The sequence below is a fragment of the Oncorhynchus nerka genome, linkage group LG13, assembly GCF_034236695.1.
Source record: "Oncorhynchus nerka isolate Pitt River linkage group LG13, Oner_Uvic_2.0, whole genome shotgun sequence".
Taxonomy (NCBI): domain Eukaryota; kingdom Metazoa; phylum Chordata; class Actinopteri; order Salmoniformes; family Salmonidae; genus Oncorhynchus; species Oncorhynchus nerka.
In genome coordinates, this window is record NC_088408.1 from 70,210,091 (window position 1) to 70,234,511 (window position 24,421).

A 24,421-nucleotide genomic window follows, 5' to 3' on the forward strand; every position below is an offset into this window, starting at 1 on the left:
TAAAGACCCCAGAACCCCCTCACCCTTCCATTCCCACCCAGCCTGCCAGGCCTGACACTGCCTTGTTCCTCCTCTCCCCTCCCCCTGCCTGGCTGCCTCCCTGGTCATATTTTTAAGTCTTCTGTGTACGATAGTAAATAATTCAGAGTCAGTGGCGCTGCGTACAGGTCCTAGTGCGGGGAATTGCAGCCTCGCTCCCGCAGTCTGCACTCTGACAGCAGCTCTAGGGAGAACACACACATCCAGGGAAGCTGCAGAGCACACACACACATTCAGTGAAGATACCATCCGACTGCCCTCTTTCTCTCTCTCTCTCTCTCTCTCTCTCTCTCTCTCTCTCTCTCTCTCTCTCTCTCCCCAACTCTTCACAGTCTTTCGATAGCTCAGCAACATCACTTCTACTGCTGCGGCTGCTGCTGCTGCTACAAGGTAAACAGAGATTTTGTCTTGTTCTTCTTTGAAGGGAAAATACAACTTATTGAGGCTCAGCAGTCTTTGTCACCAGTCCCTTTGCCTCTGTACATCCGTAGAGGAAATATGCTGAATGCCGGATCGAGAAGGGTCCCGGGATGGCTGAAGCTGTTGTCCAGCCTATGTCTGCTTCTCTGCCTTGTGGGGGAGACTGGGGCCAAGAGGGTCCCCAAAATCCCCCGCTGTCCTACCACCTGCTCCTGCACCAAAGACAGTGCCTTCTGTGTGGATACCAAAACTATCCCCAAGAGCTTTCCCCCTGGGATCATCTCCCTGTGAGTACAACGCTGATCACTCTGTGTGTGTCTGTTCATGTATACTCCTTCAGATTTTTGGTCTATTCCTTACATTTCATTCCAAAATGATAAAACCAGCTGTTGATAATGTACATGAAGACTGTGATGTCATGCATGGTTTTTACGGATGACATCACATCACGCAAACATAGGCAACACTTTCACAATACATTCTGCAGAGTCTACTCTGCTTACCAAAAGCTTATACTTCATGTCTACAACATTTTTAAACAGTTTCAGATTATATTATATTATACTATGTTTCTCAAGAGAGAAAGACAGTGTTTGTGCTCCTCAAGAATGTGTGTCTGAAAGATTTTAAAGAGACATTATGAGAAAGAAAAGATGACGTTCACAAATGCTAATAAAAAATAACAAATGGGCACTGTGCCTCAGTCTCTCCTCATTCTTGGACAGAAGTCAGGGGGAGCTGGCAGAAATGAGACTACATTGATTGGAGTAGAGCAATGGGATGTGCCATAGCCCTCCTGGGAGAGACACTTACAATAGATTCACATCTCACAGCAAAAGACCTGCGTGTCCTCCAAGGAATAGTAACCTTACGAAGGTTAGATAGATAGTTTCAATTAATGGAAGCCAATAATGTAGTAGATAGCATACCCTATCTGCATACATTTTACTTACACAATAATTTTGGGTTTACTTAGATCTTTGTCTCTATTGACTCTGAATGTATTATCTTTCTGTAATTGAGCATTATGTTCTTGCATTTAAAGAGTTTGGGGAATTGAAGTGCACAAGCACTGCAAGGTGGAGGTGGCCTCATTTTAAAGTGATGAAGACATGGACCTGTGAATAAGGAAACTGTGTCCTAGTTTTAAAATATTTTGCCCTTCTTGAAATTCAAATAGTAAGACAGATTTATCCACAGGAGCTCTTGGTAAAACATCCCATGCTGCATGTTCAGTTCTGTCAATAGATTGACTGTGCCTGGGGACTGAGGAGAACATTCCCATGCAGGCCCCATCCCCTTATATTGATTAGGTGTGATGCAGTACCACCATCCATCAGGATCTAACAATTCTTATTTTTCCCTTTCAACTTTTAACCAAAAGTTATGCTAATAAACATACAAAATTCACAAACTTCTGTGGCTGACTGGCAACATACATCCACTTTAAGCATGGAGCAACAAGCCCTTTCACACAACAGGGGTTGGATAAGGATTATGAAATTGACTCAATGTTAATTGATGGAGTCTGAATGATGATAAGTTGATTGTCTGTACTCCTCAGGACGATGGTGAATGCAGCCTTCACTACAATCCCAGAGGGAGCCTTCTCCCACCTGCACCTTCTGCAGTTTCTGTGAGTATTCATGCATATCCCATCATCCCATTCTCTCCCTTCCTGTCTGAGTTAGAGGAACTAGAGCAAACAGTCTCAACTTTACTTCTGTGGTTTGGGTTAAAATTAAAAGGCTTAACATGTTCTCTCCAAGACACCATCTTCTATACAACAACAAAATATCAGCTAGACCAATCTCGCCTGTTGTTTTGGAGACCAAAATCAAGATAACACATGTAGTAAGATTGAGGGCTAAACATACACATACAGATAACTAGATAAAAAGCACAAGTCATGAAGTAACATTTGTTAGACAATACAAGCACTATAAATCTCTTGAAATAAACTGTTATTGAAAACAGTGGTGACATGGCAGTAGTGAAAGTAAAGTGGCTCTGTATCAGTGTCATCGCCAATGACTGACTCCCTTCAGTTCTCTTCTGTTTAAACAATGGCTTATCTGTCTACGCAGATTCAATGGAGTGTGTGTGTTTGTGTGTTTGCGTGTGTGTTTTCACATTTTGTGGTTTTGAGCTCATATTAAAAGGCCCAATGCAGCTGTTTTTATCTCAATATCAAATCATTTCTGGGTAACAATTAAGTACCTTACTGTGATTGTTTTCAATTCAAATGGTAAATAAGGAGCTTGTTAGCAAAGAGCAATTTTCTCAAGAAAGAATTTTGCTAGAACGGTCTGGGAGTGGTCTGAGTGTGGAGGGGAAAACTGAAAACGAGCTTTTTGGCAGAGAGGTTTGGAACTCTCTTTCTTATTGGTCTTTTAACTAATTAATCACCTGGTGATGTCACCAGGCAGGACAAAACTCCATCCCACCAAAACAGGCTGAAATTTCAGGAGGTATTTTCAAATAGCTCTTACTGTAAAATGGCATTATCATTTAAAAAATGTCACAGTATTATTCCAACCACATAGCGTTTAAATATATATAAAACAAAGGAAAATGAGGTTTTTGACTGCACTGGGCCTTTAAAGCTGACCTAAACTATATTGAACAGTTGATCTGTTCCTTGAAATTGAATAGCTCTTCCTATTTCCACTCCACAACCATTCAGGTGATTTATTTGTTACTGGAGGAGATGTTTTGTACACTACTTGTGTCCATGTGTAATCCTGTGTAAATAAATACACATTTACAGTAGCCGGTATTGATTAGCATGTTTTTTTTACCTCTCCATCCGTATTTTTCTGTAGATTTTGTTAAATTAAACATTTGAAAAGGAAAGTGAAACAGATTTTCTTCCAGTGTGTTATAAACCTCTCTCTTTCTCTCCCTCTCTGCAGTCTGCTGAACTCCAACACCTTCACTGTTGTGGCTGATGATGCCTTCGCAGGTCTGTCACACCTGCAGTACTTGTAAGTGTCATACTTTGTGCCCTTATTCAAGCACAGATATACCCCCAACAACCATTCTATCTGAGAGGATGAGGTAGTGGTGTTACAATGAAAGATCCAGTTCTCAGCCAGACAAGGATCGCGTAAATAGCATTGGATATTGATCCTCCTCCTACCACAGAGCCTTTACTGCCTTTGTGGGGCCTGATGAAGCTGAGCATACCATTTTGTTAATTGATGGGAAGTTGGGCCCCAGGAAATATGAGGTTGCTGATACCATCACATTTGCTGCTTTCCACGGAAGCAATGCATTAGGCTCCATAAAATGATTGTGTGGCTCTGGCTGCAGCTCAGCCCCAGGGCTCTGCATCGCCCTGCCAGCTCTACCCAAGGTGGCTCCTCACTGTGAATGCTAATGAACTCATATCTTCATATTCAGTGCTGCTCAATATAGGAGACATAATGCAGGCTGGCTGAGCTCACACTGTGTAGCCCTGGGATGCTTCACAGATCCAGAATGAATACAGAGAATACACTTGTAGTCAATTATCACCTGAACTTTGATACAGGGCTCAGGCAATATTTATATTCATTACTGAACCCATGTAGAGGCACCCTACTAAGTATCTGATGATGGGGCTCTTTTGCCAACTGTCAATTCTCAATTTTAAGTATATCCAAAACATACACCTGCTATGTTAACTTCATTAGAAAAATGTGAGTGGGGGGATGATGGCTTGTTTGTTTTGAACACTTTTCACCGCAGCCAGTAGGTGGCTGTTCCTAGATCCCTTCCCCCCTCTTCTTCAACACTTGGCTTATACTCAAGGTCAGTGCTGCTCTTACTGCAGACATTCCAGCCAACAGCCAGGCCCAGGTCCATTCCCATTATAGCTGCTTAAGATTCAAGAAGCAGGACATGATCCCCTTGGTAACAAGCTTTTTAATTAAATAAATAAATGAGGGACAGACAGAGACACAATTATGATAAAAGGTTCAGTAAGACCACTGTTATACTCTGAATATGGAGAAGAAGGCTGTGTACTATGCATGATTGAAATGGCAATGTATTCAAATTATCTTGATTGTATTATATTGGCAAATGACCCCGAGTTCTACCAGAAAGCATGTTTTTATCATAAGAATACACATTCATTGAGATGCCACTATTAATACGAAGCTGTCTGTCTGAGTCATTCATTCACTGGGTTGATCTTGATTGTCATGATTGCTTGCATTTTTTCAGAAGTCTACTATCTACACTGAGTATACATAACATTAAGAACACCTGCTCTTTCCATGACATAGACTGACCAGGTGAATCCAGGTATTGATGTCACTTGTTAAATCCACTTCAATAAGTGTATATGAAGGGGATGAGACAGGTTAAAGAAGGATTTTTAGGCCTTGAGACAATTGAGAAATGAATTGTGTGTGTGTGCCATTCAGAGGGAAAAACACAATATATAAATGCCTTTGAACCGGTAGAAGGTCCCAGGCACACCAGCTTTGTCAAGAACTGCAACGCAGCTGTTTTTTCCACGTTCAACAGTTTCCCGTGTGTTTCAAAAATGGTCCACCACCCAAATGACATCCAACCAACTTGACAACTGTGGGAAGCATTTGGCGTCAACATCGGCCCGCATCCCTGTGGAACCCATTCGACACCTTGTAGAGTCCATGACCAGACAAATCGAGGCTGTTCTGAGGGCAAAAGGGAGGAGTGTTCTTAATGTTTGGTATACTCTGTGTATGTGTGACACAGTATAATGAGTGATCCTCTCTCTCTGTATGCCCATCAGATTTATAGAGAACAATGACATCCAAGCCCTGTCAAAGCACACCTTCAGAGGGCTTAAATCCTTGACTCACCTGTGAGTATATCTTCTGCCTATTTCTCTGTAAATATCAATGGAAGAATACTAGTTTTGAATTGCATGGACATGTTTTGACATGATTAATTTTCTGTTTTTTGTAGTTCTCTGTCAAATAATAACCTGCAGCTCCTTCCACGAGAACTCTTCAAATATTTTGACATTCTGACAGACTTGTAAGTACATATATTTTTAAAAGGGAACATAGTATCCTTATCATCATTGGTTTCATCTTGTGATTTTATGTTTTTAAAACAAGTAACTATAACTTATTAGTATTAACATACTATTACCATGTTATTACCCACTTTATGAAGTGCTGTAATTTAAAGTGCTACAGAGAATCCTTACTACAGATAGTTTTCTAAGAACTGTGTCATAGGTGGACAATAATTCTATTGTTCTATGTGTTACCCAGAGACCTGCGGGGTAACTCATTCCGCTGTGACTGTAAAATCAAGTGGCTTGTGGACTGGATGGAGAAGTCCAACACCTCTGTCCCTGCCATCTACTGTGCCAGCCCATTTGAGTTCCAAGGCCGCAGAATCCATGATCTAACCCCACGAGACTTCAACTGTATCAGCGCAGGTTTGTCCCCAATTATTAAAACAATTATTCATTTCACAGGACATCAAGGCACTTCATTTACAGGTTGATAATCTTCATCTCTCTCTTCCCCTGTAGACTTTGCAGTTTATGAAACTTTCCCCTTCCAGTCTGTGTCAGTGGAGTCCTATGAATTCAACGACGATCAGTTTGTGGCCTTCGCCCAGCCTGATACTGGTTTCTGTACACTGTTTGTATGGGATCATGTGGAAATGGTCTTCCGGATGTACCATAATATAACATGTACGTTTCTTCCAAGACGCCTTCTAAAAATAAGTATTCATGCCAGAAGACAATCAATGCATTCAACTATTATCATTTAATTATAGACCAAGGGAATTTACATTGTATCTGGGAGCAAACTACTTCTTTAAGTACACAGAGGATACTGAAGTCAACTAAACTTGCTACTTTCTGCTTCTGTGTTTCTCCTAGCTCGCTCTGCTGTCTACTGCAAGCCTGTGGTAATAAACAACACTCTTTACATGGTTGTGGCTCAACTTTTTGGAGGATCCCACATCTACAAGTGAGACTTATTCCAATTCCTATAAGGAATACAGTGTCAATGACGTGTTCATTTTCTTAGCCACAAATTGGGTTAAACGGAGACTTAAAGATTTTGGCAATGAGGCCCTTTATCTACTTTCTCAGAGTCATATGAACTCGTGGATACCATTTTTATGTTTCTGTGTCCAGTATGAAGGAAGTTAGAGGTAGTTTCGTGAGCCAATGCTAACTAGCATTAGCTCAATGACTGGAAGTCTGTGGATATCTACTTAAGGTTAGATGTTTACAATGATGATTTAGGGATGGCTGACCTGATTGATACCTTTACAGGTGGGAAGAGGACCCACAGCGATTTGTGAAGATCCAGGACATTGACACCACACGTGTGAGGAAACCCAACTTTGTTGAGACCTTCCAGCTGGATGATGAGTGGTACTTTGCAGTAGCAGACAGTTCCAAGGCAGGCTCTACGAGCATATACCGCTGGAACAGCAACGGTTTCTACTCCCACCAATCCCTTCATCCCTGGCATCGTGACACCCATGTGGAGTTCCTAGATGTGGAGGGGAAGCAGCGTCTCATTCTCTCCAGTGCCTCCCAGCCCCCAGTGGTTTACCAGTGGAACCGCAGCCTGCGCCAGTTTGCCTTTCATTCCCAAATCACTGAGACTGCTGACGTGCAGATGGTCAAGCATTTCTGGGTGCGCAAAGTTCTCTACCTCTGCCTTACACGCTTCATTGGCGACTCCAAGATTCTCCGCTGGGAGGGGCAGCGCTATGTTGAGATTCAGACCCTGCCCTCACGTGGCTCCATGGCTGTGTATCCATTCATTGTGGGCCCCCGCCAGTATCTCCTCTTAGGGAGTGATTTCTCCTTCTCTCGAGTTTACTTGTGGGACGACCTTACCCAGCGCTTCCAGCTCTTCCAGGAGCTCAACATGAGAGCACCCCGGGCCTTCAGCTTGGTGTCAGTGGACAACAAAGACATGCTGCTGGCAGCCAGCTTCAAAGGCAACACCCTGGCCTACCAGCACCTAATAGTGGATCTTAGTGCCAAATAGACCAATCCAGTCAGAATCTCTGAGACCATTCATGAGTCTGTTCTATTCTTATGAGGCCCGATTCCAATTTAGGAATTTACAAATCGACAGACTCGAGAGAACGGCTTCAAAATATTAGGGATCAATGAAAGAAAACGCCAATTGGTAGATGGTAGATACAAAAATACTCTGATCTTGCAGATTATTTGGGTTTAGGAAAGTATTTATGAATCATAAAAAACAGGTTTAGAGAAACTTTACGCACGAAAGAAAGAACATGTTGATTTAATTCATTCTGAAAATTGCCACATTCAGTTCTTCAACACATGATAATGTTGGAAGATTAGTGTACATAGAATTATAATAGGGAGAATAGTGTACAACAGTGTTCTATCCTCTCGTCTATTGCCTGCACTAACCATGGAACTGTGTGATGACACGGCCAAGTACTGCGCCATGCATGGGGTTCAAACTATTACAGCTTGGTCTGCGCTCCACTCCGTAATGATTGAATTATGTCTTTTTATATTATCAACTGTTACTAAGGAAACAAATGAAGGTAAACACAGCAATGTAAGTAAATGGAATGATAATGAAGGTTATACCAAATAAAGGGAACTAAATGTTAATTGTTAGTTGAATATGTGTTGTTATTAGGCCTACAGTACTGACGGTCGATACTGATAGTGGCTAATATTTCACATGATAGAAATAGGAAACAGAGAAAGTCACGGTATTCAAGACATTCGAGAGTGCCCATCCCTGCAAGTTAAAAAAGACTGTACAATTGAAATTCTGCATAATGGCACAGTACTTCATAACCTTTACTCTGGGAAAGTTGATATGTTCATATGCTTCAGTTTGCTGCCATATGACTGGTTTCACGTCTCCGGCGATTATAAGGTAAAATAGACCTTATTTACAATTCCCTTATCAAAAACGGATTACTCATTTACCTAGCTGTTATCAATAGCTCTTATCAAGTTGTAAATTACAGTGCATGGTGAATGCTGTTATTTCTATCAGAAAACAATTAAGTAGATGCTTTTTCCTCTTGGAATTGGAAGGTTCGCTCAACCTTATTCATGGTTTCCTCGTGCGTAAAGGTGGTGGAATTATGAAGGAATTAAGTCAAGATCAGAATATGGCATATCTGTAGACACACCTCTGCCACGCCTTCATTTCTTAGATCTCCACCCCCAACCAATTGCAGGTGAATAGCATGCTATTCTCATGCTTAAGTTTGTCAGAATATGCATAGAGGGAAAAGTGCATAATAAGGGAATTATGTTCAATTTAAGCAAGGTTAACTCGGGTCGGAATCGGGCCCATGGAGAAAAGCAAATCATCTAAGCCATGTGACTAAATGCCTGTTAGGTTAGTTAACCACTTTTGAAGAGTGAGTACTAACAAACAGGAAATGCATGATATCTTCTGATGTCTCTGATTGAATCAATTAATGTGTAATGACAAAACATATCACCATGATTAATACGTGTCAAATCACTTTGCAACATCACTACTTACTCTATTTACCATGAATTCATGCTACATGGAAAATATAATGGAAGGTGCAGATATAGTACAAATAAAAACATATAAGTAACATCAGATTATGTGAAAAGCATGTGAATCTACTGAACGGTTTTCTATTGACTGTTATAAAATCATTTTATTCATGCAATAGGGCGAAGACGAGTAGGCGGCCAGTACGTTGCAATAAACTTTAGTGAACTATTAACATAATATATTCTGTTAATAGTTCACTAAAGTTTATTGCAATTTACTGGCTGCCTACTCATCTTCTTTCTTGAATTTACCTGCCATTAGGGGCCTGCCCTCATCTCATTCATGCAATAGGAAAATAACTGTTCACATCAAATAGAGTTTGATATGGACATTCTATGAAATGCTAGTTAATATATTTTCAAAGCAATATAAACTGTAATCTGCATGCCATAATGGTATCTTTACAGTAAATTATATTTTATAAAATAATGCTTATTCTGTATAAGTTTTATAATGATTCACAGGTAATAAGAGCTATCAATGCTTTTGTCATAAATAACATGTATCTCTCTATGTTGTTGATCATGATTGATACCAATATATTTTCATTAATCTAGAATGTAGCTAGGCTACACAGATTTCTCTAAATGAATGTTAACTGAATAGTACTGGAAGGTTATGTTAAGCTCCTGTCATATATGTGAAAATATGTATGAATATGTACACTTTGTATGTTGTGGCTGAACTACACGGGCAGTCAATTGCCCAAACATTTTTATTCCCAATTTGAATGCCTAACAATTGAGAATCAGTTCAAATCCAGGCTTGACTCCTCATGTCTGTATTTGCTAAACGTTCAAAATTGTGCCTAGAGAATGTGTCAACATCCAAATTCTGGCCAAATCTCTGTGCACTTTGATTCTACATAACTTATAGCTTGTCTTCAGACATTTTATGTTATTCTCCTCTGTGCATTTTATGTAGCTTTACACTGTACGTAATGTAATGTATCCATGCATCTACTGTAATAGTGCACCCATATTAACTAAAAAACTTGCAATAAATACTCCATTTAAACATCCTCATTTACACAGTTGACATTTACACATTTTTCTGTGATTGGCCTTTACTGCATTTGTATGGAGAAAAGTTACACTCTCTATGTCAAATATAAAATAACTAGGTTCAACATTATTCTTTATATAGTCTACCATGTCTACACATTTTATGTGGGTTATTATTAGTATAGTGGTTGTATGGTGCACTAAAGTGTAGCCTAAATCACCCATACCACCATGGAAGTGGATATAGTGTGAGAGCAAAATATTTGCCCTGAAAATGTTTGCCACTTGTACGTATCTGAAGTAATAAATGTCCTATTAAAAATGCTGCATCTAAGCTTTACTGTTCTGAACTTTATTATTCTGGACTTTAATTTTCCTTGATCAGCCAATGAAGTCCCACCCAGTTGACTACATTAAAATGGTGGAAGCTCTCAATGGCGCTACCCATGCTCATATACGGGCTTTTGGCCACTAGAGGCCACTGTCATTTTCTATGGGTACTTCCTACTACAGCTATCTAGTCAATATGGGTGACAGTCACAGTAAGCACATGCATACAACTAATGAAGCAACAGTACAACCATCATTTGTACTTTTTATAAAAAATAAATAATAATCCGTTTTCAAACATAATTTCTTTTCTAAGACGACCAGTGAAATTGTTATTCCTATTTGGTATCCTTGGGACGTCCCTATCCTAAACCCTAAATCTTAACCCCTACCCATACCCTAACCTTTTAAAATGTTTAACTTCAATGGGGTAACATCCGAGTTTGGACATCCCAAGGATCCCGGATAGCAAGGACCACATTGAAATAAAACTCACTTTTGTGAGTTACCAGTGACCATCATTGGTTACCACCTTTCAAAGTTTGTTGCATTATGGGGTAAAAGTACATGTCGACTGTATGAACTTTACAACAATCATGTGCTGGGGCGGCAGGGTAGCCTAGTGGTTAGAGCATTGGACTAGTAACCGAAAGGTTGCAAGTTCATATCCCTGAGCTGACAAGGTATCTGTCGTTCTGTCCTAGGCTGTCATTGAAAATAAGAATTTGTGACTTGCCTAGTTAAATAAAGGTAAAAAAAAAAATGTGATCAAAAGTCATGAAGTTTTGACTGCAAGTTTCTCTTTGCTCTTTACCAACTGCAGCCATCACCTGCATTATGGTAGGCTCTATTGCCAACCAATCATTAGGGTGTTTTTGTTTGACACACACGAATGTGTCCAAAGGTATGACTAAAACAGGAACCAACTATGATTCACGTATAAAGTGGATGTGTACAATGGAATGTGATATTTGATGCTCTCTCTCACTGATTGAGAGTACACAAGTATGATTTCAGTTTGTGAGTCAGTGATATGGGAGTTGGAGCCATGTTTATTTCGACATTATAAATATTTTTTTTATAAACAATGGCAACACTGCCATGTTGGTCTTATTGAGCCTTGCTGTTGGAAAACCACATTAGTGTCTGACTTTCGGCTGTCACAGATGCACTTCCCCCCTACTTCACTCCTTGACTTTCATCTACAGTTGGTTGCTTTCGCCTTACCACTCAAACACGCCCCATGTCCACCCACACCAGGCATGTATGTATACATTTATTTTGCAAAGCTCGTGCACGCGACTCAAGCGGTATGGTCAGCACTTGTGTTGTGTGCGTGAGCGATGCAAAATAAATTGACACACATGTTATTCGATCATTGCTCGCGCGCGTCAACAAGAGTCTGTGTAGCCAGGTGCTAAAATAGAACTTGGTTCTATTTGTGACGCTTAACGTGCTGCAAGTCCCGCCTCTCCCATCGCCTCATTGGTTTTTAGGAGCATATACCGACGTGGGTGATTGAAAGATGAACTGAAGTCCACACTCCAGTCGGAAGTGGTAATGCACCTTAAAGTTGGTTGCCAACCTCCATATGAAGTCCAAAGAAGAAGAAGAAGCCTGAAGGAGGAGAGATTACTAGAAAACAAACTGTTTCCCTTTTATTTTTCCTTTATTTAAGTAGGCAAGTCAGTTAAAAACTCATTTTTATTTTATTTTATTTACATTGACAGCCTTCCGCAGCCAACCCCTAACACGGACAATGCTGGGCCAATTGTGCGCCACCCTATTGGACTCCCTATCACGGCCAGTTTTGATACAGTCTGGAATCAAACCAGGTCTGTAGTGACAGCTCTAGCACTGAGATGCAGTGACTTAGACCGCTGCGCCACTAAGGAGCCCTGGATTAATTGTCGGACTATAACAACCCAATGTTTATATCCCAGGACAAATTAGCTAGCAACAGCAAGCTAACTAGCTAAATTGCCATAAATGTTTAATGCTTTTCGACCTATCCTCAAATTACTATAGTTGGTTCAGAGTTCTTTTTGATATTTCAACCTGCGTATCCTTTTCACGTCTGGTGTGGGAGGACAAAATCAACATGCACGCGAGCGGTCTGGTCAGCATGTAATGAAGCTGACTATAGATGAAAATCGGTGGGTGAGGTGCATCTGCAACCGCAAAAAGTTGGACACTAGTTGTTTTCCAACAGCATGGCTTAATTAATAGGATCAACATGGCAGTGTTGTAATAGTTTATAAAAGTGTTTCTTTATAATATCGAAATGAACATGGCTCCAACTCCCATATCACTGACTCACAAACTGAAATCATACGTGTGTTCATCATACGTGCAGAAATCATACGTGTGTTCATCATACGTGCAGAAATCATACGTGTGTTCATCATACATGCAGAAATCATACGTGTGTTCATCATACGTGCAGAAATCATACGTGTGTTCATCATACGTGCAGAAATCATACGTGTGTTCATCATACGTGCAGAAATCATACGTGTGTTCATCATACGTGCAGAAATCATACGTGTGTGTCACTGGAGCCTGCAGAGGCCAATGAGTGAGCGAAACAGCGCCCCTCTTTCTTACTAAATGGAGCCCATGTAGCTGATGCTGTATGGTCAGATATAGCCCTGACAGTAAATCTCATTAAGACCAAAATAATGGTGTTCCAAAAAAGGTCCAGTCACCAGGACCACAAATACAAATTCCATCTAGACACTGTTGCCCTAGAGCATTCAAAAAAACTATACATACCTTGGCCTAAACATCAGCGCCACAGGTAACTTCCACAAAGCTGTGAACGATCTGAGAGACAAGGCAAGAAGGGCATTCTATGCCATCAAAAGGAACATAAATTTCAACATACCAATTAGGATTTGGCTAAAAATACTTGAATCATTCATAGAGCCCATTGCCCTTTTATGGTTGTGAGGTCTGGGGTCCGCTCACCAACCAAGACTTCACAAAATGGGACAAACACCAAATTGAGACTCTGCACGCAGAATTCTGCAAAAATATCCTCCGTGTACAACGTAGAACACCAAATAATGCATGCAGAGCAGAATTAGGCCGATACCCACTAATTATCAAAATCCAGAAAAGAGCCGTTAAATTCTATAACCACCTAAAAGGAAGCGATTCCCAAACCTTCCATAACAAAGCCATCACCTACAGAGAGATGAACATGGAGAAGAGTCCCCTAAGCAAGCTGGTCCTGGGGCTCTGTTCACAAACACAAACACACCCTTCAGAGCCCCAGGACAGCAGCACAATTAGACCCAACCAAATCATGAGAAAACAAAAAGATAATTACCTGACACATTGGAAAGAATTAACAAAAAAACAGAGCAACCTAGAATGCTATTTGGCCCTACACAGAGAGCACACAGCGGCAGAATACCTGACCACTGTGACTGACCCAAATTAAGGAAAGCTTTGACTATGTACAGACTCAGTGAGCATAGCCTTGCTATTGAGAAAGGCAGACATGGCTCTCAAGAGAAGGCAGGCTATGTGCTCACTGCCCACAAAATGAGGTGGAAACTGAGCTGTACTTCCTAACCTCCTGCCCAATGTATGACCATATTAGAGAGACATATTTCCCTCAGATTACACAGATCCACAAAGAATTTGAAAACAAATCCAATTTTGATAAACTCCCATATCTACTGGGTGAAATTCCACAGTGTGCCATCACAGCAGCAAGATTTGTGACCTGTTGCCACGAGAAAAGGGCAACCAGTGAAGAACAAACACCATTGTAAATACAACCCATATTTATGCTTATTTATTTTATCTTGTGTCCTTTAACCATTTGTACATTGTTAAAACACTGTATATATATATATAATATGACATTTGTAATGTCTTTATTGTTTTGAAACTTCTGTATGTGTAATGTTTACTGTTAATTTTTATTGTTTATTTCACTTTATATATTATCTACCTCACTTGCTTTGGCAATGTTAACACATGTTTCCCATGCCAATAAAGCCCTTGAATTGAATTGAATATAGTATGACATGCCATACTCTATTGCTCCAGACAGAATCAGATACATGGTCTACACATACGGAAACAGAGGGGCGCTGTTTCGCTCGCTCGGATGCTTTATCTTAGAATGATGCGTCTTTCTGTCGGCCGTGTCTCGGTCAAATAAATGATCAACATTTCAATATTTGATTTGGATGGGCAAGGAGGTATAGTAGGGCGGGCCAGGCCCCATAAGCCCCGCCCATAATGCCGGCCTTGCTCTGTAGCTTTAGAATCAAGGCAAAGTTGGTTCCTGTTTCAGTCCCGCCTCAGAATGGAACTTCAATGTGATTCTTGAATGGGAAGCATTGTTCAAGTGAAATTTCAGAACTAGGAGCTTTTGATAACTTCGATAGGACGTGATCGTGGCATATGCACCAGCAATACTAGCCTGGGGATGAGGTTAGCATGGATCAAACAAAAACACCCTAATGCTAGGTTGACAAATAGTGCCTTCCACAATGCAGCCTTTACGAAAAAAAGATTGCAGTCAGAGTGCAGAATAACTGCAGTATGCTGCAAATACTGTGTCCAAAATACGTTTGTTTTTTTACTGCAGCAATTTTGCAATGTAACTGCAGTTAGAGTGCAGTATAACTGCAGTACGCTGCAGTTATTCTGCAATAACTGCATCCAAAATTCCAGTCGACTGCAGTTACTGCACTTTTACTGCAGTTTCAAAACCGCAATCTTTTTTATAAGGCAGGTGATGGCTGTATGGTGCAGTTGGTGTGAAGCAACTGCATTGACTTGAAGGCGACTAAATCAAAAACTGCATGACCTTTGATCACGAGTCTGAAGTCGGACAATTGTTATAACCATAATGGTAATGCAACCCACCTTTTTGGTCACGACTTGACAAAAGTGATCCGCTCGAACACGCCCTCTGATTCCAACCATCGTGAACATGCACAGAAACAGCACAAATCTGACGTTGAGGAAGTGAGCTGGCAGCTGCTAGTGAGGGTTGGTTGCATTCCGCAAGGTGACTGTAAGTGGGAAGATGGCGGAAGTGGATGCTGAGTTCAAATCAAGCAGCGCGTCAAGCTAATTTGGTGAAGACGAATGCTCTGAATAGACAACAGTAGTATCGAAACTGGAACAAAAAGGGAATGGTCGAAAAGTTTTTGGGACTTAAGGATTTTACATCTGAAGACTTGCAAGGGTTACTGGCGCCGAAAGACCCACCCTCCCCGGTTTCCCTTGAGCCTATGTAGGGATCAGATCTGTTTTATTGTTTTTACAGAAAGGTTGTTTGATATAGTTTTATCTTATTTCTTTTTTTTTTTTTGTATTTGGTAGTTTGTTCAGTTTTTGGGGGGAATCCTGTTTCCATCCCACATAAAACGTAGATTTGACCCCACCTGTCTCAGCCTCCAGTATTTATGCTGCAGTAGTTTATGTGTCGGGGGGCTAGGGTCAGTTTGTTATATCTGGAGTACTTCTCCTGTCCTATTCGGTGTCCTGTGTGAATCTAAGTGTGCATTCTCTAATTCTCTCCTTCTCTCTTTCTTTCTCTCTCTCGGAGGACCTGAGCCCTAGGACCATGCCCCAGGACTACCTGACATGATGACACCTTGCTGTCCCCAGTCCACCTGGACGTGCTGCTGCTCCAGTTTCAACTGTTCTGCCTTATTATTATTCGACCATGCTGGTCATTTATGAACATTTGAACATCTTGGCCATGTTCTGTTATAATCTCCACCCGGCACAGCCAGAAGAGGACTGGCCACCCCACATAGCCTGGTTCCTCTCTAGGTTTCTTCCTAGGTTTTGGCCTTTCTAGGGAGTTTTTCCTAGCCACCGTGCTTCTACACCTGCATTGCTTGCTGTTTGGGGTTTTAGGCTCAAAGTACAGCACTTTGAGATATCAGCTGATGTACGAAGGGCTATATAAATACATTTGATTTGATTTGATTAAATTCTGTGATTGTCAATATACCGAAGAAGAAGAATAACAAGAAGAAGCTGCTAGCAAGCTAACTTCAAGGACAAGAGATGCGAATTGTTTTGCTCTCAAGAAAATGGCGCCATTCAAAGGAGTGATTACTGGGGTAGGGGTAAATGGAAAAATTGACCAACTGAAGGGGAAGATTCCCGGTGTTTGTGATGCTCGTTGTTTGGTGCGATGCAGACAGGGCGGCGTGACTTGTGGAATAAGAGTTGTCAAATCAAATCAAGTTTATTTGTCACATGCGCCGAATACAACAGGTGTGGACCTTACAGTGAAATGCTTACTTCCAGGCTCTAACCAATAGTGCAAAAAAGGTGTTAGGTGAACAATAGGTAAGTAAAGAAATAAAACAACAGTAAAAAGACAGGCTATATACAGTAGCGAGGCTATAAAAGTAGCGAGGCTACGCACAGACACCAGTTAGTCAGGCTGATTGAGGTAGTATTTACATGTAGATATGGTTAAAGTGACTATGCATATATGATGAACAGAGAGTAGCAGTAGCATAAAGAGGGGTTGGCGGGTGGTGGATGGCGGGACACAATGCAGATAGCCCGGTTAGCCAATGTGCGGGAGCACTGGTTGGTCGGCCCAATTGAGGTAGTATGTACATGAATGTATAGTTAAAGTGACTATGCATATATGATAAACAGAGAGTTGCAGCAGTGTAGAAAAAGGGTAGCAAATATGCAAATAGTCCGGGTAGCCATTTGTTTACCTGTTCAGGAGTCTTATGGCTTGGGGGTAAAAAAACTGTTGAGAAGCCTTTTTGTCCTAGACTTGGCACTCCGGTACCGCTTGCCATGCGGTAGTAGAGAGAACAGTCTATGACGGCACCACCTAGTGTAGAGGTCCTGGATGGCAGGCAGCTTAGCCCCAGTGATGTACTGGGCCGTACGCACTACCCTCTGTAGTGCCTTGCAGTCAGAGGCCGAGCAATTGCCGTACCAGTTGTCTGTTCTCTTTTAGTTTTGATGTTGAGTCTTTGCCTGACAAAGTGATGTTAGGATATATAAATTATCCCATACAAGCATTTGTGCTGAATACATTACATTGTTACAGGTGTCAAGTTTCTGGGCGTGTGGCAGCAGTATGTAGGAAGGAGGTTACTAGGTGTGAGAGGTGTGGAGAAAGGCATGAGGCAAAGGAATGTGTTGCATTGGGGAACGTAGTGGTATGTGTCAATTGCAGGGGTGCCCATGGGCCTGGGGTTCAGAAATGTCCGGTGCGAGAGAGGCAGGTTGAGGTTTCCAGGGTTAGAGTAGAGCAGAAGTTGTCATATGCTGAGGCAGTGAAGAAAGTAGAGGAAGATGGGTCAAGCGGGAGGGATCCTGAGAGAAGTGGTGTGAGTAGTAGATCTGTACCAGTACAGAGGGACAAACCAACAAGTGATATATGCTTCAGTAAGATTGCATTTTTAGCAATTTATGCAATGGTTATCAACTGTACTACAGGGATGGAACATAAGTCACAGAAAATTGAGGTTGTGGTGGCAGCTGCAGTGGGGTATTTTGGTGTACGAGACTTGACGTCAGAAGAGTTACAGGGTGTGTTGAGTGGTGGTGTCTCGTCCTTTCAGGCTGTTGGCCTGAGGTAGGACTAGGTAGATTGAAATAGTGGAGTAGGGTGGTGGGTTTTTAGTGAGTGTAGGGTATTTGTAGATTGTATGTTTTATTTTCAAGCAAAGTATAAGTATACTCCAGTCTAGTAGGTGGCGGTAATGTAACATTTATTGGATGCCAACCGCCGTTAAACCTCATTGACGAAGAAGAAGAAGAAGAAGCAGCAGCAGAAGAAGAAGCTAACTTCAAAACAATACGTTGTGGAGCACACAGTCAGTAGGTATTGGTTAGATGGTTCCTTGCTGATCATCTGGGTGAAATGATATTATAGAATATTTTAGTGAAACAGCTCAGTTTGATATAGCCTTGGTCACTTAATGTTTGTTATTCTGCCTGCTAGCTTAGCTAACGTTAGCATTTCACTCTCATGTATTTTGCTGTACAGAAATGGTTCCATCAAATCTTGGGGAAGAAATGTCTACTGAAGTAGCGTTACCACCTGAGTGGGAGGACGATGAACGGATGAATTTCCTGTTCTCTGACTTTAAAGAAAACCGAGATGTCAGCACAACAGATTGGGACAGTAAAATGGATTTCTGGACATCACTCATTCTTAAAATCTGCAGGAGTCGCGGAACCGTCTGTGTTAATTTGCAGGAGCTGAACAAGATTTTTCAGAGAAAAGGAATTATGCCTTTGGGTTTGGCTACTGTCATTCAGTGCATGGCCAGGTATGATATCAATGAAATTCAATCTGCTCATGTGTGAGCAAAATTTTGCCTACCTAAAAGTGCCATAGTCCCACTTTCCTTACCTGACTGTACTTGTTTGTATTTCTGGCAGGTGTGGCAAGATACAAAGGGAGTCAGAGTTTGCCACAAATGTAGACTGTGGGTGGGTGTCTTGGGGTGTTGGCCTGTTGTTGGTGAAGCCTTTAAAATGGACCTTTTCAACTCTTATTGGTAGCAGTGGGGTTACTTTGAAGGAGTTGTTTGTTGTCATCGAACTGGTAAAGGTGTGTATTATAATTTAGTTAATTTAAAACTTGTTAAGGGGCAACTAATATGTAACACTAACCTCTTACTTATGTTCTGTATGTTTTCCTCCAGGAGAAGGCAGCAGAATTGCTTGGTGTCTACCGGAGTTCCCCAGTGGCCAACCACTCTCTCCTGTCCTTCCAGGAGCTCCGTACACTGTCGTCCCATGTCTGTGTTGACGAGAGTACCTTGTGTATGGCTCTGCTACAGCTGCAGAGGGAGAAGCAGGTGACAGTATCACTGCATGGAGGTGAGAAGGTGAGGATAATAGAATCATTCATTTAAGTGAGCATATTATTACATGTACGGTAACTCATACCATTATCTAGCTTTCACACAGATTTCTTTGAGGATAATGTCACTGTCTCAGTGTAGCATTGAGCCAATGTATATATTTTTTGTCTGTACAGATTGTGAAGTTTTCTCAGCCAGGACAGAATCATGTGTCTCCTGTCAGTGATGTAGACCTAGGCATCTACCAGCTCCAGCGCAGTGAGAGACTGCTTGAAGAGAGGGTGGAGGTATTGGGACTAGAGGCAGAGAAGTGCGTCCCTCGTGCAGTGTGACTCATCATTTAATGTTGTCAAATATGTAATGTTACAAGATTGTGTGTGATTTGTGCTGTGTTATGTCTGTAGGTACAAAGAAGAAGCTAGGGTGTTGCTGCGGGAAGGGAAGAAATCTCAGGTCGATTTACAATCCTCAGATCCTGTGTTGACTTTGTCTTTCACCAACTCAAATGCTGTCGGGGAAACCTCAATGAATATCTCTCCCCCAGGCTCTAAGGTGTTTGAGAAGCCGAAAGAGAGTCGAGAAGAAAGCAGATCACTTATATGCCCAGCTGGAAAATGTGAAGGGAATCCTAGACAAGATAGCAAACTCACAGACTGACAAACTAGTGAGTATGCACTTGATACATTAACATTCAAAAATCTAACCAAAATAGAGCAAGCTTATGTGGGTAATTTGTGGGCAATGTCCCACATACAGGAACTAAGGTCTTGTGATCTCTTTATATAAATCTTTCTGCATGCCTCTAGGTGATACAGGCGTATCAGGCTGGAGTGTCAGCCCTGCGACTCTCTTTGAAGGATGTGACAGTAGAAGGAGCTGAGAGCCTTGTGGATCAAATCCAAGAGGTCAGACTCTTCTTCACTGGGACTGCATTTATATGCTATTATTGAACTGTTGCATGTCCACACCAGTCTAAATTTATTTTCTCACTGTTTGATATTACAGTTGTGTGACACTCAGGATGAAGTGAACCAAATTCTGGCTGGTGGAGCACTCAACTCAAGTATGTCCTATTCCATATTATACAGCTATTTAGTTGTAGTGTTGAAACAATTTCATAATCAAATGGCCAATGTGCAGAGAGTCTGGCAAATGATCAATGATCCTATTTGTTTAGCGGATGCAGACACAGACGGGCTGGAGGATGAGCTAAGATTTTTATTGGAGAACTCTAGTCTGGATGAGCCTTCTACGCTACCTGAAGTACCGTCACACCCTCTTTCACCTGTCAGGGAATCTGGTTCCCTTTGTGATGATCTGCTGAGCGCTTTGCCCTCAGTCCCTCAAAACCACTTCAATATAACAGGTGATGAACTGGACAAAGCGCGTAGTTGCATAACGCTTGCAGATACAGGTATGTCTCTATCTTGTTCCTTTATCTTTCAAATGCTACCACAAGAGAGGCTACTGAAGTAACCTTTGTCTACTCATCACTCCCTATAGGTCTTCAACAAAAATATCGTACCTCTCCAGTGAAGAGGGCTGAGCCTGCACAGTGACGACAGTAATAAAATAAGTCAACTGCATTAACGATCCCTGACCCTCAAAATGTGTCTGGGCATGGTGATCAAAAATAATTGCATGATATGTCTTTTGTAACATAGGTCTGTGATCACTTTTTTTTAAAGGGGGTAGATCAGCTTTAATATTGCAACGTAATTGTCAGCATCCCTTCCAATCCGCCATATATTTTTTTGTGTTTTTGAAAGCAAAAAATAAATAACTGTCCCTATAAAATAACATCAAATTGATCAGAAATATAGTGTAGACATTGTTAATGGTCTAAATGACTATTGAAGCTGGAAACGGCAGATTTCTTCTTTTTTTAAATGGAATATCTAGAGCCCATTATCAGCAACCATCACTCCTGTGTTCCAATGGCACGTTGCGTTAGCTAATCCAAGTTTATCATTTTAAAAGGATAATTGATCATTAGAAAACCCTTTTGCAATTGTTAGCACAGCTGAAAAATCTGCTGTTTCCAGCTACAATAGTCATTTACAACATTAACAATGTCTACACTGTATTTCTGATCAATTTAGTTATTTTAATGGACAAAGTCATTTTCTTTCAAAAACAAGGACATTTCTAAGTGACCCCAAACTGTGTGTGTATATGTAGATAGAGATAGAGATATATATATATATATATCTTCTAAAAAATATTTTCCTTTATTGCTTTCTAACCCTATCACCCCTCCCCTAAATTGAATAAACTAGTGAACAACAACGCTTAGGCTTCTACTTCCAGCTTATACATTTTATGGACACAGTCTATTTTACAAGAGTTATACAGTGGGGCAAAAAAGTATTTAGTCAGCCACCAATTGTGCAAGTTCTCCAAGTTAAAAATATGAGGCCTGTAATTTACATCATAGGTACACTTCAACTATGACAGACAAAATGAGAAAAGAAAATCCAGAAAATCACATTGTAGGATTTTTAATGAATTTATTTGCAAATTATGGTGGAAAATAAGTATTTGGTCAATAACAAAAGTTTATCTTAATACTTTGTTATATACCCTTTGTTGGCAAAGACAAAGGTCAAACGTTTTCTGTAAGTCTTCACAAGGTTTTCACACACTGTTGCTGGTATTTTGGCCCATTCCTCCATGCAGATCTCCTCTAGAGCAGTGATGTTTTGGGGCTGCTGCTGGGCAACACCGACTTTCAACTCCCTCCAAAGATTTCCTATGGGGTTGAGATCTGGAGACTGGCTAGGCCACTCCAGGACCTTGAAATGCTTCTTACGAAGCCACTCCTTCGTTGCCCGGGCGGTGTGTTTGGGATCATTGTCATGCTGAAAGACCCAGCCACGTTTCATCTTCAATGCCATTGCTGATGGAAGGAGGTTTTCACTCATCTCACGATACATGGCCCCATTCATTCTTTCCTTTACATGGATCAGTCATTCTGGTCCCTTTGCAGAAAAACAGCCCCAAAGCATGATGTTTCCACCCCCATGCTTTACAGTAGGTATGGTGTTCTTTGGATGCAACTCAGCATTCTTTGTCCTCCAAACACAACGAGTTGAGTTTTTACCAAAGTTATATTTTGGTTTCATCTGACCATATGACATTCGCCCAATCTTCTTCTGGATCATCCAAATGCTTTAGCAAACTTCAGACGGGCCTGGACATGTACTTTCTTAAGCAGGGGGACACGTCTGGCACTGCAGGATTTGAGTCCCTGGCGGCGTAGTGTGTTACTGATGGTAGGCTTTGTTACTTTGGTCCCAGCTCTCTGCAGGTCATTCACTAGGTCCCCCCGTGTGGTTCTGGGATTTTTGCTCACCGTTCTTGTGATCATTTTGACCCCGCGGGGTGAGATCTTGTGTGGAGTCCCAGATCGAGGGAGATTATCAGTGGTCTTGTATGTCTTCCATTTCCTAATAATTGCTCCCACAGTTGATTTCTTCAAACCAAGCTGCTTACCTATTGCAGATTCAGTCTTCCCAGCCTGGTGCAGGTCTACAATTTTGTTTCTGGTGTCCTTTGACAGCTCTTTGGTCTTGGCCATAGTGGAGTTTGGAGTGTGACTGTTTGAGGTTGTGGACAGGTGTCTTTTATACTGATAACAAGTTCAAACAGGTGCCATTAATACAGGTAACAAGTGGAGGACAGATGAGCCTCTTAAAGAAGAAGTTACATGTCTGTGAGAGCCAGAAATCTTGCTTGTTTGTAGGTGACCAAATACATATTTTCCACCATAATTTGCAAATAAATTCATTAAAAATCCTACAATGTGATTTCCCTGGATTTTCTTTTCTCATTTTGTCTGTGTGTACCTATGATGAAAATTACAGGCCTCTCTCATCTTTTTAAGTGGGAGAACTTGCACAATTGGTGGCTGACTAAATACTTTTTTGCCCCACTGTATGTATGTGTGTGTATATATATATATATATATATATATATTTTTTTTTACTCATGGCTTTCCTCAACCTAACCCATCTATTTCTGATGTCCATCCGGTTTGATTTCTACTTGCCATGTCTTTCAAACTGTGCTCTTTCACAAAAGTTCTGAACCTATGTACGTCTTACGGACAAAGTATGTTTTTCATTAGTTATCTCCATTCAACCCCTCCCATCTATCTCTTAATTAACACCACCACATTGGATTTCTATTTGCCATGCATTTTTCAACTGAACTGTTTCACAAAAGTTCAGAACCTTTTAAACTCATTGTTTCTACAGATTGAAAATAAACATTTTTGCTAAAAATATATTATTGATCGATTGACTGATATTTTCAGAAGAGTTAGCCCTAGGTAAATATTGCAATTCTTTAGCCATTCCTGGACCTGTGGCCAAAAACAAACATATGATCTAATGATTGTCCATTTGAAGCTACATCTGCAGAGCTGGGAAGGTTGTATCCCCCATATAAATACATTATTTGTTGCAAGAATTTAGTATAATTTAAATTGAAAAAGGAGTTTTGCGTATCAGTTCATAAACCATGTGCCATGGAATCGTTACGTCAAAAATATTTTCCCAACTATTTAGCAATCTATATGACACGCAGGGTTGGGGTAACGGATTACAAAGCCCGGTAAGTAAATCCGTTACGTTACAAGCAAAATATATTGTACTCATTTTTTCAAAAGTATATGTAATCTAAATTACTTCGAGGATTACTTGTAAATTCAGAAAGCATGTTTGCGGAAAAAAAATATTTGACACTTCTCTGTTTTCTCAATGACATTAAAATCAGCATTGAAAAAATGCGTACGTTTTTACGTTTTTTCCACCTGAGCGAGTCTGATCACAAGTCAAAGACCACTATGATGACACACAATGTGTTTGATCAATTGCGGGAAAAACGCAAGAATATGCTTTTGTAGGCTACAGTCCAAGCTATGTCTTCCAATAGTGCGACTGCTGTCGGCATCCAAATATTGTACAATTTGAATAAACGCTTTGGAGGTAAGGATGGTGTAGTCTACGGCGATACGGATATGACTTATTATTGCTATCTACATAGCGCATTGATGTGAATCATATTGCTGCTCTCTCATGTAGCTATTTGAGCCTTACGGATTGTGGATGACTGTTCACAAAGCTATGTATTTGAACCCATAATGGTTCAATTCAAGAAATTTAAACTGCCTATCAATCATTGTTTTTGAAACCAGTGGCAGCCAGCGAAAAATGCTCTCTTG

The 24,421-nt window shown here is 40.9% G+C and overlaps 2 protein-coding genes across 3 annotated transcripts; both read left to right on the forward strand.

Annotated features, from left to right (window-relative positions):
- The first annotated feature begins 206 nt into the window (after nt 1-206).
- On the forward strand, nt 207-10,346 carry lgi3 (leucine-rich repeat LGI family, member 3). Its single transcript, XM_029678003.2, has 10 exons — nt 207-429; nt 531-746; nt 2,024-2,095; nt 3,375-3,446; nt 5,228-5,299; nt 5,404-5,475; nt 5,718-5,887; nt 5,984-6,148; nt 6,341-6,431; nt 6,743-10,346. Exons 2-10 carry the CDS (start codon nt 538-540, stop codon nt 7,470-7,472), a joined length of 1,653 nt encoding a protein of 550 aa, XP_029533863.1. The 5' UTR covers nt 207-429; nt 531-537; the 3' UTR covers nt 7,473-10,346.
- A 7,749-nt stretch (nt 10,347-18,095) lies between these two features.
- chmp7 (charged multivesicular body protein 7) lies at nt 18,096-23,482 on the forward strand. 2 transcript variants are annotated; one of them, XM_029678910.2, is made up of 11 exons: nt 18,096-18,199; nt 18,369-18,654; nt 18,767-18,938; nt 19,033-19,218; nt 19,371-19,504; nt 19,599-19,647; nt 19,739-19,858; nt 20,001-20,099; nt 20,200-20,257; nt 20,372-20,608; nt 20,698-23,482. In XM_029678910.2, exons 2-11 carry the CDS (start codon nt 18,371-18,373, stop codon nt 20,751-20,753), a joined length of 1,395 nt encoding a protein of 464 aa, XP_029534770.1. In that variant the 5' UTR covers nt 18,096-18,199; nt 18,369-18,370; the 3' UTR covers nt 20,754-23,482. The 2 variants fall into 2 exon arrangements, with proteins under 2 accessions (XP_029534770.1, XP_029534772.1); XM_029678912.2 differs by having other exon boundaries at nt 18,110-18,203.
- Nucleotides 23,483-24,421: the final 939 nt, after the last annotated feature.